Source organism: Platichthys flesus, chromosome 11 (assembly GCF_949316205.1).
Source record: "Platichthys flesus chromosome 11, fPlaFle2.1, whole genome shotgun sequence".
NCBI classification, from domain to species: Eukaryota; Metazoa; Chordata; class Actinopteri; order Pleuronectiformes; family Pleuronectidae; genus Platichthys; species Platichthys flesus.
In genome coordinates, this window is record NC_084955.1 from 23,650,606 (window position 1) to 23,668,514 (window position 17,909).

The window sequence follows — 17,909 nt, forward strand, 5'->3', positions numbered from 1 at the left end:
CGAGGACCTCTGCCATGCCTGCTCATCTCTATCTCTCCCTCATGTCTCAAGTTATTATCGCTGCTACAAACTGATCAGCCTCAAAGGAAGTGAGCATCTGCTTCTGTTCGAGATGTTTTGAAAAGGGACTCGCCGGCTCGCCCCTTCACTACGGTGTCAGGGAAGCTTATGGATAGTCGAGCGATAATGGAAGTGTTACCTTGAGGTGTGGGTAGCACATACAATGTGTGAAATGTAAGCACAGGTTTCACACAGGAAAGATCGCCTGGAGCAAGGGAAATACGCCGTCTATATGGCTCTGTCAGCAGCAGGGAGTGATAATGGAGCTAAAGAGTGGTCAGGTCCATTCATCAGCCACATCTATCAACCTAACGATCAATCAGTCAGACTCACAACACCTAATTACAAGCCAAGAAATGAGTTGGAGTCAAAAGCCACATCGACTCGTGAGTAGAGGCAGGTTATACACAAAATAAATGAGTTTGTCTGACATGTAATTTGACCACAGCTGACGGGAAAATGTGTTCATGGTTCTGTTGAGCAGCCTCATTCAAAGAAGGAGTGAAAAGCCTGCTGTCAAAGAGAGGGATGACTATTTAAATGCTGGGGATTACTGTACACACTTGAAAACGGTTCTTCCTTAAAGGCATGTTCCTCTGATTTGTTGGTAAACGTAAGGGTGTGAATGGAATTCTATTAAAGCATATGATTGGCCACTGAAGCGAGACATTTATTGACACCATAATTAGACAGATTAAGCAGTTAGTAGAATCCTTGTGACTATTTGTCAGCAGATAGTTTCTTCAGTTAAGGTCAGCCCCTCGATCTGGTCATTTAACAGGTCAGAGGTTTGGCAGCCGGATCATCTTGTGCCACTTTCCGTTAAACCAGAGCCTGAAAAGTGTCTGAACCCTCTGCTCCAGTTTACCTTCTGTTAAATAACACAACAGGCAAATTGTTGGAGCAGCTGAATACGAGCGGCAGTTAATAATGTGACTCTCCCTCACTTCATATTATTATGACAGGCTTTCCAAGCACAAGCTTCTGGCTATCAGATGTCAACATCTGTCTGTGTGTGCTTCAGAATCCGCGTGGGTCTGCCAGAACAAACACAACCAGTGCTGTTAATACCCTCTAATGTAGCTTAGTGATATATTTAATGAGCACATTATCTTTCAACCCCCTTGTCTGACATCTGTGTCCTTTGTACAACAAGAAGTCTCCATTTGTGTGTCGGAAGTTATCAATTACTGCAGTGCCACTTTAAGTACTACTTTTACAGAAATGCATGGCGGAGTGCATGTTTCATTCCAGCGCAGACACAACGTCCAGCATTGCCCCTGTGTCTGCTTTGTCATTTCATTTTCAATCTGACATGAAATATCCGAGCTTGTCTTTGTGCCTGAAACAACAGGAGTCCAGATTTGCATGTAGTCTGAAGTAATTCCCTGGAGAAGAAGAAATCATAATTAGCTAATTAAAGAAGGCTTAAGCGAGGGCCAGTGTGAATGAGTGGCAAAGTAGATTAGTGGAAATTTGCATTTGCTGATACTGAAAATGCAGGAAAATGTCTGATGTTTCATTTCTATTTGTGGAGGATGATCTGTTGTCGAGGCCGCGCTCGGAACCAGATGCTGCATGTTAACAGTTTGTTGTTTGAGGGTTTCTCACAAGTCGCTTTCAGAAACTCTCCGTCTCATTGTTGGTTTATCCCTCAGTAGAAGTGAGCAGTGATATCCCAGCCCCGAGTGAAAGCAAAGCCTGCGCTGCTGCAGTTCATACACAAACACACACACACACACACTTGTAATCACATCTGCCAGCAGCTAAGGGCTGGTGTTGAACACAATCCCTGGTAATTACATGAAATCGGAGGGATTGTTCATTGTCTCGAGCTTTGTGATCTGGACATTGTCCCCGTCTCCTCCTGGCTCCGTGCCCACTCAGGGTCATACCACTAACAACAGTTGGGGGGGAGGGAACCCTTAATATGGAAATGGCATTAATTACTGGGCCCATACAACAGATGTGACCTTCAGCCCCCCCACTCAGCATAAATACTCATCTCATGAAACAACAACAAAACCACAGGCTCAAGTATTGGATCATATTTGCTGTATTTGCTCTTTCTTTTACGCTGATGAGGTTTTTGTTATGATTCAAAAGCTTTTAAACAATTATATAATGTTGCAACAGTCCAACAGCCGTGAAATGAAACGATGCAAAGGGCTGAGTGTGTGTGGCGCCTTTTAGAAATTAAATGGGATCCATTAAATCCAGATTAAGTCAAATCTATGAGGGATTAAGAAGTAGTACAATTAGGTAGGAAGTTGTAATTGTATAAATCACGTAAAGCCCTATAGTGACCGTTTGTCTGCAGAGGATTCAAGGACGGCTATTTTAAATGTTGGAACAAAGAATACTGGCTCAGGTATCAAATCCTTTTTGCAGTGTTTGATATCTTTTTATGCAGAAAATGATTTCTTATTATGCAGAAGGTGTTCCAGTCACACTCTTGCACGGGCTCACCGGTGCTTGTCGGTGTGTCAGGAATGCTTTGGTAACTCATCTCCCTGCTGCAGATAATCAGACTTTCCAGTCACACATTTGAAAGATAATCTAAATTCACCTTAAATAGCCTTGGACTAGAAATCCCTCAAACCTCCACGGCTTCAACATTCCCCACATCATCACTCACTTATCAGAAACCATCATTTACCACCTCAGCAGCTGATTTCACCCCCCAAATCTCCGTCGGCCATCGGGCAGTTCACCAGGCTGCAGATTCCACTGAGCTCTGCTGATAATCATATTAACACATCTTTTGTGTTTCACTCTCTGCAGTGCTGGCCCCAAAGGAGACAACATCTATGAGTGGAGATCGACCATCCTGGGACCCCCGGGCTCCGTGTACGAGGGAGGCGTCTTCTTCCTGGACATCGCCTTCACGCCAGACTACCCCTTCAAACCCCCCAAGGTCAGGAGATGTGGCTGATAAAATATTTGTATGCGGATATATCTGAATTCTATTTATACATATATAGATTTATATGACTTTCTACACAGGATCTGGAAAGCCTTGGAAATTGTGGTGAAAGTATCTGGGTCATTTAATGGTGTGGAAAGAAAATGTAACTAAGATTGGCCTGTAGAGATACACACAGTACAGTCACACACATTTTCTGTAAGTCACACTATGCATGTGTTGTGCAGGATAATCAGCAGTTATGAATATGACCTTGTGGACTGCCAAGCAGATGCGGAGAAACATTAGCGTTCATTGTGGGCCGTGTTCCTCGTCACATGATTAATTATGAGTCCAATATTTACTCTTTCCAGAGAAATATGCGGCTGTTGAGCAGCTTAAGGCTCCTTAATGCTCCATGCTTTTACTCTGAAAATCACAACCGGCTTCAATCAGCACATATTTAAGATTTTTATTGTTTGCTCATTTAAAAGGGACAATGCACATTAATTAACATTCATTCTTAAAGTGATTCAGTGTTTTATCCTATTTGTTGAAATCCTCTTCACGCACCGATAGCCGTCAATAGATAAAGTCTTCTGCCAATAAGCTGGTGTCTGTGGTTCTCGCAGGACTTTAATAAACACAACTGACTCAGAGGACTCGCTGTTGTTTTGATTGATCAGACTCTAATGTTCAGGATGTGTTGTTCAAAAAAGTTCCAGTCGGGTTGAGTATGATTCAATACACCAGGATAATCCTGATCCCTGCAGAATTGTTTATTAAGATGGATTACAGGAGCAGAATGTGATGGAAAATTGGTCAAATAATACAACATCTGTATCATGTAGTGTGATTACATGTATTTAGATTTGTGTTACTGTGATTCAGTAGAAGAAATAGACATTAGTTTGCCCTTAGTAAAGTAAAAGAATGATCCCCCGATAGCCGAAGGACATGAGTAGTATATTTCTTTGAAAAGCTCATATCTCACTGTATCTTTATCACCATGACACAGTCAGTCCTCAGAGTTGAGCCCGTCCGTCTCTCAGAGAGGACGCTGGAGGCTGATGTTGGCCTTCAACAGGCGCGTAGACGTCAGGCGATGTTGTGCAGGACAATGCAAACACATTTTCTGTTGCCCTCTCGCTGGGCTTCCTCTTGAAAGTAGCTAAGCTATGCAAAGCACCTCAGCTACACATCTTGTTTTGTGAGCGGCGCTGGAGCACGTCTGCTCAGGTGTGCTGGCTGCAGGAAATAATAGGTAAATAGGTAAAACGAGGAGGAAAGTTTGTGTTGTTGTAGTTGTCAAAGAAAAACACTTGGAAGAGGTGTCACACTGGTTTCACTAGTTGTTCTTCACATTGCTAGAAGCCAACATTGAGATGTGTTGTCTTTAGAGAACTGCTGGTCCTCATTTAGAGATTTAGAAAAGTTTGTTTCCTGATCAGAGTAATCCAGTCCAATGCTGCTTTGAAAAACTGGTACCAGTAAGATAGATTACTTGATCCTGGATAATAAAACATAGAAGTCTAGTTTTTAAAATTTGAACAACTGGACACAGGCTTCCCACTCCAATTTGACGTCTCTTTCACAAAATAGCATATAATCCCTGAATAAAATTCGGTTTGTATAATTAACCTTTTTTTTGTTGTCAAATCCTGTTGCTTCTCTGTGACCCAGTTCTTCGTAGATTAATGAAAGGACAGAGGCACTATGACTTGTGTGCATGTTGATGAGAGAAATGAGGAGCAATAGAACTGTCATAGTATAAGAATAGAGTTTTAAATGTCGCCCTGGTGTCACGGTTGTTGAGTGAGTCCTGCAGATTTGTTGTTTTTGTTCCACGGCTCTTGTCTGAAGAAGCGTTGTGATCTGAGCTGTGATCCGGGTCGTGCTGCATCCTGACCCGCTCGCTGCTCAGCCGGTGAACGACTCCTTTCTTGTTTTACGCTCCGTGTTGTCTGCAGAGCACTCCAGCGACGTTGAGTGGATGTCATTATTGAACACACAGACTGTCGTGGCCAATCTCCCTCTTTAGTTTGCACTGCACCCAATTACCCTTTCACTTGGCCTTCCTTTTCTCCCCCCTCCTCTTTCTCTCTCCCTCGCTCTCTGTTATGCACACCCCCTCCCGGTGCCCGCCGCCCTCTCCTCTCCCTCGCTCTCCCTCTTTGTGCTGTGTAACCACCAGCTCTGTGTTTGACAGCAGACTCAAACAAATCCACAGGCCCTGGCCCAGCTTTCTGTAGCCAGAGGGGCTTGAGTGTTTCCGCCCCCTTCAATACCTCCTACCCCTCTGACACACTATGATCTGCAGCCAAACCCCCCCCCCCCCCCCCCCCCAAACACACACACACAGACTCCTCGGCCTGTAGCTGCCGTGCACTCCCTCACTAAAGAAACGCTCCAGTGAAGCTGGGTTGCTGAATGCACTTGGGAATTTTGGAATCCAGAACCTGACTTGCTTTTAAAATCTCCAAAAGAGAAAAACAAAAGCCCCCCGCTCGGCCTGACAAGTTCGCCAGGTGGAAGAGTTCCTGCTTCTGGAGCGGGGCCAGCGGAGGAGCACTGTGTCTGCAGACGGTTATTTATAACATCCTGCTCCCATGCAATTTTTTGAGTGTGTGGGGGGAAAGGGGGGGTGGGGGGGGATGCCAAGGCTCATTAGAGGTTTCCTCTGGAGGGTCAGGGTCAGGAGGGGCCAGATGTTGGTGATTGGAGCAAACAGAGGTGTCAAGTGTCAGGACCAAACAGATGTCAAGCTCAAATCCAGGCCAGGGCGCAGCACATAAACACCCCTGTGCCGGGGGGGGGCGGGGGTGATTGCTTGTTGAGGGGATTTTAGGAGAGAACAAATCCAGGTACCATGCTACAGGTCACATGTTGAGGCTAACCACACAGCAGGGTTCACTGTGACAAGTAGAGGAATTAATTTACAACGACAACAACATCATTATTGTTGCGGTGCTTCGTGCTGCCCTCTGTTGGTCGATCTAGATTCAGACACATGAGAATTGGTTCAGGAGGTTTTACTGAATGTTGATTGAGCTAGAACCTTAGAAAATGTATTAATTGATTGATTGTTAATCCCTTATTGTTTATTAGATGTGTGTCTTGCAGCTCCATGGACACATAAACATAAATTACACAACTCAAGACAATGCCAAACAGTATAATTCACTGAATGCAATAAAAGCCCGACCCTTCAGACATATGTTTCCGGAAAACGCTGGATGTCCCTCTGTGGAGGAATCAGAACAGATGCATTGTCCTGGTTCCTGATCCATCATGTGGATAAAGGAGTGAAATGCTCACTGCAGCTTTTAACTGTCGTCCATGTCTGGCCTGTAATTACTCTCAGGTATAACAAGCCTCTCAACCCTGGCAGGAAATCTGCTTCCTGCGAGGCCTAAAAACTCATCTCCTGGAGTCATCCGGAGTCACATCTTATCCCGTCCATATTTTTTTAATCTCATCTATTGTTTAACACCCTCTTATCACAGGTCATATAAAACCCTCGTCTTAACTCTGCCGTGTCCCTGCAGGTCTCTTTTCATTCTATGGTCACACAAATGTAACGGGAATCGTCTCCATAAAGCCGGGGCTCTGACTGTGGATCTCATTATCATTAGTTTCTTTCAACGCTGGCAGTTTTGGCCGCCTCATTAAAGCCTTCTAAATACTGTGTTCTGAAAAAGACAATCAGCAAACGGTTGATTGGTTGAAGAAGCAGCTGAATTAATCTGCATGAAAGACTCGGAACAAACTCCCACTTAATGCTTCCTCGTTTAAAATGAAACCGATCAAAATGTATTTTTTTTATAATGTTTTTACTCAATTTATTGTATACCTAACGAGATTAAAGATTTTATTGTTTTAGAATCATTTAAAATCTAAATATGTTCAGTTATTAAGCTAAGTTAATGACACACTTACTGTAGTAAATCTGTCTTTTAGCCATATTGTTTGTCTATATAAATTCAATTTGTCTTTCCTTGCAAAAAAGTTGAATAACAAGTTAAATATCATTGTCATATTTATACACTAAATATTAATCTGAACCCACTTTTACACAGAAATCATTTTTGCTTGTTTACACTCCAAACAAATGGCCATATTGCTGCCGAGATATTTAGAACAATATTCATATTTACTCGCATCATAAATCAAAAAGCTTCACTTAATTCACTAAATAATTGTTTCTATGCTGCTGAGATTGTATTTACACCACCAGTGTCACATAATGCAAATTCTGCCTTCTTGTTATTTATTCAGTGAGTAATGCTAATCTGCATTCCGTCCTCTTGTGTGTGTGCAGGTGACATTTCGCACGAGGATCTATCACTGCAACATCAACAGTCAGGGGGTGATCTGCCTGGACATCCTGAAGGACAACTGGAGCCCCGCCCTCACCATCTCCAAGGTGCTGCTGTCCATCTGCTCCCTGCTCACAGACTGTAACCCAGGTGAGATCCACATCCACGTGTACCAGTGGTAATATGAGACTTCTGTATGGGCGTTAAATTTAATTTGTTTTCATCCTCAAGTTGACAAGCAGTCAAATGTAGGGTCCACACTGTTAAACGATGTATTAAATAAGCCACGAGCACTTCCAGCTCTCATTGTTTCCCAAGGCCGGGGGGTGCTGACACGTCTCTCTCACAGTTTAGGGCTTGAACTTATAAATAATAAAACCATACTTTCGCTGCAGAAAAGAGCAAGTGACACAGGATGATTCTTCAATATACAACTAATATCATTTAAGATGGCTTAAAAATAACAAACCACAATTATTAATATACTTTCTTAGCTTTAGAACAAATTGTCCCACATCGCTCCTCCGTCGAAAGAAAGAACAAGAAGATTTTGTGCTGCATTACTCGTCGTCTTTTAGGTTCAATATAATATGTATATGAGTCTAATGGAGGTCGGCCAAGAGCAGAGAATTAACCTATAGTCGTGTTACCGCTTCCACCCTCCCCCCCTTCACCCGCTCTCCAGTCGCTCGCTGCCCCTGAGGGGACCTCTCTGCTTCTAATATGATAAACTGGTCATTGATTCAGCTGAATTTGAGAGCATGTAATCAAGTCTACTGAAGGTCACCATAATAAAATGAAAGCTACATCCGTCCCCCGGGCGAAGACGCCTACAGTCGAGCAGCAGCATCGCAGTGAATCCGCCGGATGGTTTTAATCAGCCGAGTTGAGAGAGGGTGGTTTAGAAAACGGAAGGAACCTGTTGTCAGGTTTCATTCTGGTCAAACTGCTTCTCAGAAAAAAGGTTTGAAGCTGCAAAAGATAATTTTGTGGTTGATGAATGTGAGATTTAAGAAACTGTCAAAAGGGAAAACACACAACTGAAAACATGTGTCTGTACACTGAGCTGCAGATTCACCTCAGCTGTCTTCACACATGATCCCAGGAAATGTCAAAGAAATTAACTCTTAACTTAAAGTGCAGCATTACCCCTTAAATGTTTGGTTCACATAACATTTCTGTTCTGTGAATATTCCCCCCGGCTTCCATTCCTTTCTACTGAAACATTAACGAGGGACAAATTCAAGAGAGCGTTTCCTCTTCTGCTGCTCCAGCAGATTCACAGGTCACAGGTCAGAGGTCACCCCTGTTGAACTTTAAATCTGCTGATGTCCAAAATAAACTGCAGCTCTGTGTGTGGAAGGAGAGAAATTAATATTCCAGCATTTTAAACAATGTACATCATCACAACACCAGACAAACAAACAACACGTGAATCAACACGTCAGTTTCTTTACCGGTGATGTGGTCATGATGCACAGATCGGATCCCAGTGGGTTCATTAACACCTGCACTAGCATCTGGTTCCTGACACAGGTTGCATGTTAATGGTGTGATCACAACACCAGTTCTGCCAGTCGGGCTGTTTACACCTGCATTCATTGCTATTCACAGATTCTGTGTTGTGCAGAAATACTCAGATGTGTTACAATACACAGACAAAAAATGTACAACCTTAACTTTTCTACTTCAATATAATCAATTATTTGCATTTGAATATATTTACAGTATTAAAAGTAAAAGCACTTTTCAGGTGAAGCCTATTCTACTTCATCATTATGGCTCGGTGGTGTTTCTTCTTCATCGAAAGTCCAGATATTTGATGATGAAGTGTAGTAAAAGTGAAAAGAACCTGGGAAAAAGATCTACTTCAGTACAAATACATCAAAAATGTGTTTAAACATCTTTCACTGGATCCAACAAGGATTTGATCATTGACTGACCTCACTCACTCAATCACCCCCCCCCCCCCCTCTCTCTCTCTCTCTCTTTGTGCCTTCCAGCCGACCCCCTGGTGGGAAGCATCGCCACACAGTACCTGACCAACAGAACCGAGCATGACAGAATAGCCAAACAATGGACGAAGAGATACGCCACATAGAGTCCCTCCCACCGAGCGACCCCCCCCCCCCCCTCCCTCACCCGTCAGTGTACCTCTCTCTACCTCTCTCTCTCTCTCACCCTTAGTCTGTCAAAGCACACTCACTAAGTGCAACGGTAAATCCTACCCTCATCCCCCTCTCCCCCCCCCAACATTTTATCTACCTTTTCTGTGTAAAACAAAAAACAAAAAAAATCAAACAACAAAAAAAAAAGTCCTCTGTTCCTTGCTGACTTGAAAGCTTCTTTTTTATACAAAGAGTAGATTGGGATTTTTATTTTCCAATATCTGAATGTTGGAAGTATTGTATTTGAGAAAAAAAAAAAAAGAATATTATAATTATCATACGCATCGTCCTCCAGCTCTACAGTATGTATTCTCATTTTCTTAGTGGCACCTGGAATAAACATGCAGAAAATATGCTTTTACTTTGTTTTCCTTGTTTTTCTCTGTATTCCTCATCCATATGTTATCTGCATGGAACAGGAAGGTTTGCGTCGATGGATCCTTCATGCTTTTTAACCTCCTCTGATTTTGTTTGTACTGTATGTATTTTTTCAAAGGCTTTTGAGGCAGACCACAAAAGTATAGGTGTAGCTCCTCTTACGACGACACAAGACACAGGTCGGTTCCTTTGAACGGGCGTTTATTGCGGTGGCATGTCTCCTCTCTCCCTCTCCATCTTATCAACACCATCACGCTTTACACGTTACGCCGTGAGAACTGAAAGTATGTAAAAACACAGTACAAAACATTTCCATACATATCGCAGCACATTATACACATATAGCGAACACAAAATGACGCTCAGTGTCGACATTAATATAAACATACCTCGTTGGCCGCTTGCCGTAAAAAGAGGTTTTGATGTGCATTACAAGTTTTATAGCTTTGGTGACAAAACGCGCACCGTGCACCTGCCGTTTGCAGTGTCACAGTGATCTTGGCCCCCGGGGCTACGAACAAAGCACATTAGTTCCGCCTCAAGAAGCGAATAATACAAATACTGCCTGTATCAGTTACATTTTAACATTTTCATTCATGAACTTAAATACCGGCACTTACACTCCCACCAAATCACTCATCCACCTAAATGTGGGATTTCCGGTACAACAAAATATAAGTGGAATAAACAAAAAAATGTTCTTAAGCATCATTGAAAGTGACCTTATGTGATTGAGCTGGCCTCAAGTAAGGTGACTACCTTGTGTATAGGCCTCTCAAGATGAACTGATCTAGTGAGTGGTTTGCCTTTGTCAAATGTAGTGTCGCTAACTAGAAGTTTCAGTTTCCGTACCATGCCATCTGCACTGGGATACACTTCCACAACTTTAGCAAGCTTCCATTCATTCCTTGGTGAGCCATCTTCTTGAAGGATCACAATGTCATCTATTTGCGAGTTCCTTGATATTTTTTGCCATTTCCGTCGTTGTTGGAGGTTCAGCAGGTATTCTCGCTTCCATCTTTGCCAAAACTCATTGGCTAAGAACTGCACCTTTCTCCACCTTTTGCACAGGTACAGGTCTTCCTTGCAAAACTGTCCTGGAGGTGGCAGAATGATTGAGGATTTCATGGTCAGTATGTGGTTTGGAGTGAGGGGCTCCGGACCAGTAGGATCATTAAGATGCTCAACACTTAGTGGCCTGCTATTGATTATAGCCATCGTTTCGTAAAGAAACGTTCTCAAAGTTGTGGTGTCGAGTCTGCTTGCGGCTTGGTCAAGCATAACCATCAAGATGCTTCGGACTGTCCGAATCTGACGCTCCCAGACCCCACCCATGTGGCTAGCTGATGGGACGTTCAGCACAAATTCACAGCCGAATGATCGCTGACGTTCAGGATCTATTCCTTTGAGCAACTCAGAAAGGACTCTCCTAGCGCCCATGAAGTTTGTTCCCTGATCACATCTTATTTGGCGCACAGGTCCTCTGATAGCCATAACTGTTCGAAGTGCATTCATGAATGCGTCTGTTGTCAAGTCATCGAGTGTTTCTATGTGTACTGCTCTCGAACATAAGCAGGTAAACAGCAACCCATAGCGTTTTAATTCCTTTCTTCCTTCCTTTACGATAAAGGGGCCGAAACAGTCAAGACCACAGTAAGTAAAGGGGGGGGATTCTTCAGCCCTTTCTTGCGGCAGATCTGCCATTTGTTGCACCTCTGTAGATCTTCTGTATCTCCTACATTTTACACACTTATAAATGTGTGAGGAGACCACATTCCCACATCCCAAGACCCATATTCCATTTGCACGCAATTCGTTCATGGTCATGCCTCTTCCTTGATGGAATACTCGCTCATGATAATGTTTGATGAGGAGGGCTGACACATGAGATTTTCGTGGAAGAATTGCAGGATGTTTTATGTCGTGGTGTAAGGCTGATTTTGACAACCGTCCTCCCACCCTGAGAACATTGTTTTTGTCCAGGAAGGCATTCAACCTGTGCAACTTGTTGTGCTTGCTCCGAATGTCTCCTTTCTGGAACCTGATTCTTTGAATGTCGCCAGCAAAGGCTTCTTCTTGCGTCAGCTTGATAATGAAAACTTCCGCTTCTCTTCTTTCTTCGAGATTGGTTACCATCTGTGGTACGCTCTGTGAAATCAGATTCGAGAGCTTTGATAATGTCTGTTGGATTGATCTCTTTAACATGTGTTCTGCACACAAAGTGCACCTCCCTCTTTAGCCTAGCAGACGGCTGTGCATCAGGGGTCACTTGCCGTACCATCATTTTGTGACTGGTTCCTATTGAATCACCGTGGTCACTTGCTTGATTGGAGCAGCCAACAATGCTCCAGCCCAGGTCTGTTAACTGTCCGTATGGCTGATTCTCTTTTCCAGACAGAATCTCTCTTGGGAGAAGGGCTTGGTGACAGTTATAGCCAATCAAGAGGCCAACTTCGCAATCCAATGGTGGTGGAATTTTGTCTACCAATTGCTCCAGATGAGTCCATTTATGAGCAGTTTCAGAAGTTGGAATGTGTGACCTGTCTGCTGGAATGAACTCTCGTGTGAAAAGAGGTGGCAATGAAATCCTCTTCTCCGAATCATATCCTCTCACTTGTAGATGTGTTAGTTTCTGACAAGCTATGACTGCTGACCTTGTAGACATTGTGGATAGCTTCAGACTTACATTCTCTTTGGTTGTGTTGAGGTTTTGGGCAACTTCATCCAGAATGAAAGTTGTGTCGCTCTGTGTGTCTAAGAGTGCATAGACAAGGACTTCATGATTCGGCTGTTTTGTGGATGAGACCCAGACCGGTACAATTGAGGATGTCTGTGTACTCGAACCGTCTTGTAGGATTCTGTTAGTAGTTGCTGTTGCAGCTATTTCTTTGGTGTCCACCTTTGGAGTCATTGACCATTGATGATCCTTGAATTTGTCATCATGTAAACATGTTGGGTGTCCTTTCTGACACCGTTCACATATGCTCTTGTTGTCACACTTTCTTGAAATATGACCACTTCCTAAACATCCAAAGCAAAGCTTCTCTACTTGCACAAACTTGTTACGCTCTTGAACTGTCTTTTCACCAAACTTTCTGCACTTGGCGAGTACATGTCCTTTCCTTTTGCAGAATACACATTCTGAGATGCTGCTTTCTGTTGTGTTTGTGGACAGTGTCTTTGCTTGAATGGTTTGGCTTCTTGGATGCTTTGGTTTTTCACCTTCCACACTCTTGAGCGCTTGTATTGAAGATATGGGATCACAAGCAAGATCTGCTTCCTTTGACAGGAAGTTTACCAATACTTTGAATGGAGGGTACTCAGCATTTGCTTGTCTGTATTCCATTGCCTTGCGGTTCCAACTGGATGCCAGCCAATCTGGCAATTTAAGGAGAATTTTTTGACTCTCGTTGCAGTCATTGAGAACTTCCAATGTCTTGACATGGGGCATTGCGGCTTGACAGCTCTCGAGGAAGTCTGCAAATTCTCTTAGCTCGAAACCTTCTTTAGAGCTTATTTTTGGCCATGCACTTAGCTTGTCTCTGTAGGACTTCCCAATAATGAATGGGTCTCCAAAACGTTTATCCAACAGTTGCCAGGCTGAGTCGTATGCTACTTCAGTGCCCAGTAGGAAGAATCCTTCAACAGCTTTCTTCGCAGCACCACCCAAGTACTTTCTTAGGTAGTACAGTTTTTCGTTCTTTGGGATGTTTTTCCTGTTTATCAATGTTTCAAAGGAGAGTTTCCAGTCCTTGTATTTCAAGGGATCTCCAATGAATAATGCAGGCTCTGGTGTTGGAAGACGATTGGCACTTATAGCTTCTGCTAGCATGTTGACCAAGTCTGAGCTGTTCTGCGCTTGAGGCATGGGCATTGAAGTAGGTGGAGCTTGAGGAATGAATGGGGGGTTTGGGGCATAAGTGTGAAGACCTTGAGTTTTTCCTAATCGTAATGCTTCATTTAGGGAGTTGCTTGCTTCAGACCTTTCTTCAATTTGTTCATAGACCTTCACTCTTGCTCTAGCAGCGTTAAACTTCTTAACTTCTTCTAACCTTTCGATTCTTTTACGCCTGTCTTGCATTGCTTGTTGTGTGGCTAGATTCTCAGTTTCTAGCCTCCGAAGCTCTGTTGTTTCCCTTTCTTGTTCCTCCAAAACCGCCAAAACTTCCCGGGATGCAGCAGCTTCAGCTGCAGCCTCATACCTTTTTACTGAGCAGACACTGGTGTAGTTGGAGCCACGTTTCGATCTTTGAGATAGTGGTCTTGATAAGGAGCCTGTTGAGTCGAGTACAGATCCAACATCAGGCCAGGGTTCTTCTTCCTCTGCTGTATGCCCTTTAAGCTGCCTTTCTGCCTTTTCAATCATAAATCCTGAAAGCGATACGCACGTGTCAACTCTGCGCCGCAGGTCTGGCTCAGGAGTTTGTATTTCCCGCAACTCTTCATAAATGTTCTTTACCTTTGTGCATGTGCTTTGTATGTTATCAATAAGCTCACCCAATTCATCCTTGGATGCCTCATCAGTCAATATATCCTTGCCTATTCTTGCCTGACACCTCCACCTCTCATAGATTACTCTATATCGACGTTGGATACCCTTTAGCCTTTCCTCTTGAAGTTCTCTACCCTTTTCTGTTAAGGTTCTTGTTCTTTCGCTTCTTCGTAGGCTTTTCTCCTCTTCTGGGAAGTCAGGGTCTGTAGCTTCATGTTGAGCAGGTGATTCGGCATTCTTGTGGCAGGTCTCTGAACTTTTGTAAGACATTTTGAGATGACTTGAATGGCTATGGGATGTGTGTAGCTATTGAGCTTCAAATGGATTAGATTAGGCTATGTATAAATGTAAGCTACAGAAGGCTTTCAGTAAAGTAGCCATGCAGGTCTGAATATGGACTTTCATATTGCATTAAATAAAATAGTATTTTCACTTCACTCAAATTTAAAAGCAAAACAAATACCTTTGTAAAAATGCAACAAAAATCTCAAATATACTTGTACTTCACACAAGAAAAGGTTTTCACATTAGTGGACTGGCCCTTTAAATTTCACTTCAGTCACCCTTTAAACACTGCTATTTTCATAAATCAAAATTTACAAGTATTACTTTCCCATTCACTTAGCACTTATACAATAAGCTGCTTAAGAGGAGTAACACACATCAACACACATTATGTACAGAACTGAGTCCTTTTTAAGTTAGTTGAGCCACTTCTCACACCGCTTTCACTTGAAGGTGATGGTGGAGCACCTCTTGGCTTTGCCTTGAAACTTGCGCATGTGACACAGTTTACCTTCCATATATTGCCGCCGCTATGGCGACAGTGATTGAAGTGCGTTGCTTTTCCGCTCTGCTGCGATGCCGAGTGATCCCGTCACGTCGTCACACAGCTGCGGTCTCGTCGTCTCGCCTACCCGCGCCGAGCAGTCGAGTTCTCACTGTAGCTCCTCTTACGACGACACAAGACACAGGTCGGTTCCTTTGAACGGGCGTTTATTGCGGTGGCATGTCTCCTCTCTCCCTCTCCATCTTATCAACACCATCACGCTTTACACGTTACGCCGTGAGAACTGAAAGTATGTAAAAACACAGTACAAAACATTTCCATACATATCGCAGCACATTATACACATATAGCGAACACAAAATGACGCTCAGTGTCGACATTAATATAAACATACCTCGTTGGCCGCTTGCCGTAAAAAGAGGTTTTGATGTGCATTACAAGTTTTATAGCTTTGGTGACAAAACGCGCACCGTGCACCTGCCGTTTGCAGTGTCACAGTGATCTTGGCCCCCGGGGCTACGAACAAAGCACATTAGTTCCGCCTCAAGAAGCGAATAATACAAATACTGCCTGTATCAGTTACATTTTAACATTTTCATTCATGAACTTAAATACCGGCACTTACAATAGGTCTGCCTGTGAAAGAGGCAGGACTTGTATATTTACTGGCTACCCGCCACCTTCTGCGATCGCAGAGTGGTTTGTTGTGCACTTGTATTACTGAAGCACCCAATAAAACACACTGTGGTTGGCTTGTGAGAAAACACGTGCTCGGCTCCTGTCTGCGATTTGTGTTCAATGACGCTCCTCAATTATTAACACCTCCTCTGTGATCCTCCTCTCTGATAGAAGGTTTTTTAAATCTGTCACACGGAAAAAAACATTTATAATGACAGATCTCAACTATTGTTTAGTTGCATTCATTTATAAAGTCAACACACACTAATTAACATTTCTGTAAATGTGTTGGTATCGGCCAACTGGCTCATTTGTGTGCTCAGGCGATGATCTGGATCCAGAGACTCAGATTGTGGTGTGAGAATTTACAAACTGAAGTCATCTTAATCAAATAGTTAATTCTTTAATTTAGCAAAGCACATAGAGTCTTCAGGGACTCATAGACCATAGACACATAAAATAATTATCACAATACATGTCATATTATTTATTTTAAGTATAAAGATTGATTTTTTTCCTTCTGAGGTCGATCAAAATGTATATTCTACCTCCTCACTGCAATTCCATGCATATTGACACATTGGATTTTGGTAATATTGCTATTGTTGAAGTTATATTGCAATATTTATTGATTTAGTTTTATTAGCGATACTTGAGAAAACATTAGTGTGATAAGAACGACCTAACATGACAGAAACCATCTTTGGGAAAAAATTACTTGAGCTTATCATACAGATGTTGTGGCTTCGCTTCTCAGAGCTGTCATGTTGTCCATCTTTACAAAGTAAGAGTCTGTGGTCTAATGTCAGTTTTTGGGCCTGACACAAACATCTAATCCATCACATGTGTTGCCATTAGATATTTGCACAAACATTCATGATTCACACGCACAATGAATCCCTCTGAAATAGCTCTGGTTCAAAATTTTGGTTCAGTAAAAACAGCCAGACTCAGCTTGTTAAATATTTATCGAGAAGCAACATCATATAAACACAAATACAAGAATCTTGGGTTAATAGATTAGAGCTGCAGCCAAGTGCCTCCATGCATTAAACATACCTGCACATCCCATTTGTACATATGCAAACAAACCTAGAGATTTCATTCACCTCGTAAAAAATAAAAACTAACCTCCTCTGACATTTCAGACTAAGTTTTAACATTTTCCGCCTCTGCCCTTTGTTCTGAATAAATCATATCCAACTGAGGAAGTAATAAATGTCTTTGGGAGAACACGCAGAGTGCCGGCTCCTTCAGGGAACAGCAAGCAGTTATTTTCACTGCTTTGTTGTAACTGTGATAAATGAAGCAAAGAATGATCGTTTAGAAAGAAGTCAGCTGGGAGAGCAGGAATACTCTCACCTTCAATATTAGATTGAATCCACGAGACGATTTGCCTTGATGACGATATGCACCAAGTGACTCGTTAAATAAAAATAAGAGTGAAAAAGACAAGATATGTGTGCGTGTAATTAACTGTAATGGTTTTAGACTTTTCTTTCAATATACAATTTGCTAAAATCAGTGAAATTTAGTTTTATCTTTAACTTTCTCTCTTGTACTAAACACGATTGGATATTTCATAAGGGTTAATGGTTTGAATGAGAACTAGGTTTTAAAGGAAACAGGGGGAAGTAAAAATTTGTAAAAAAAGCAAAGCAGGACGTATCGAGATGGATTTCACTGATCATGCTTTGACATATTATATTATAAATGAGGCTTTAGAGTCTTTTCTGATTGGCTGGTGATGTGCATAAATAATAAGCCGTCCATTAGCAGGTGGCAGAGCCAGCAGCAGGACGTCTGCCAAACTGGCTGCAGCCTCCACACCTGCAGTGATGGATGCTGGGATAATAACAGTGGATGCACAGTAAACTTGGCAAAGATCCGATGGAGGGATTAGGTTGACGTGTTGCAGTTATACAGTGTGTCTCAATAAATAAGACTTAAATCTACTGTACATCAAGCGGCACTGCTTTGACTCTGTAATGTGCCTGGCCTTTATGCCAGAGATTAAAGGGATATAGATTTTGTCATGTAATGCCACGGTGAATCATTGTGGGTGTAATCATTCTTCAGCTCCGGGGACGTGTTGAAAGGTTTCTTCTTTCTTTAAAAT

At 42.6% G+C, this 17,909-nt stretch overlaps 2 protein-coding genes across 2 annotated transcripts in view; one reads left to right on the plus strand and one right to left on the minus strand.

Moving 5' to 3' along the window:
- The window catches only part of LOC133964547 (ubiquitin-conjugating enzyme E2 E2), a 29,961-nt gene extending 14,083 nt beyond the window's left edge, over nt 1-15,878 (plus strand). Inside the window, exons 4-7 of the mRNA XM_062398711.1 lie at nt 2,845-2,977; nt 7,287-7,434; nt 9,288-9,976; nt 15,743-15,878. Coding sequence (XP_062254695.1) covers nt 2,845-2,977; nt 7,287-7,434; nt 9,288-9,385 — 379 coding nt within the window. The 3' untranslated portion in view covers nt 9,386-9,976; nt 15,743-15,878. The remainder of the gene's footprint in view (nt 1-2,844; nt 2,978-7,286; nt 7,435-9,287; nt 9,977-15,742) is intronic.
- Nucleotides 10,015-11,953, minus strand: LOC133964546 (uncharacterized). Its single transcript, XM_062398710.1, has 2 exons — nt 10,220-11,953; nt 10,015-10,108 (listed from the first exon to the last, which is right to left on the minus strand). Exon 1 carries the CDS (start codon nt 11,655-11,657, stop codon nt 10,554-10,556), a length of 1,104 nt encoding a protein of 367 aa, XP_062254694.1. The 5' UTR covers nt 11,658-11,953; the 3' UTR covers nt 10,015-10,108; nt 10,220-10,553.
- Nucleotides 15,879-17,909: the final 2,031 nt, after the last annotated feature.

Excerpts from the sequence above, each read along its gene's own strand:
- LOC133964546 (XM_062398710.1), bottom strand. The coding sequence starts at position 11,657 with ATGACCATGAACGAATTGCGTGCAAATGGAATATGGGTCTTGGGATGT.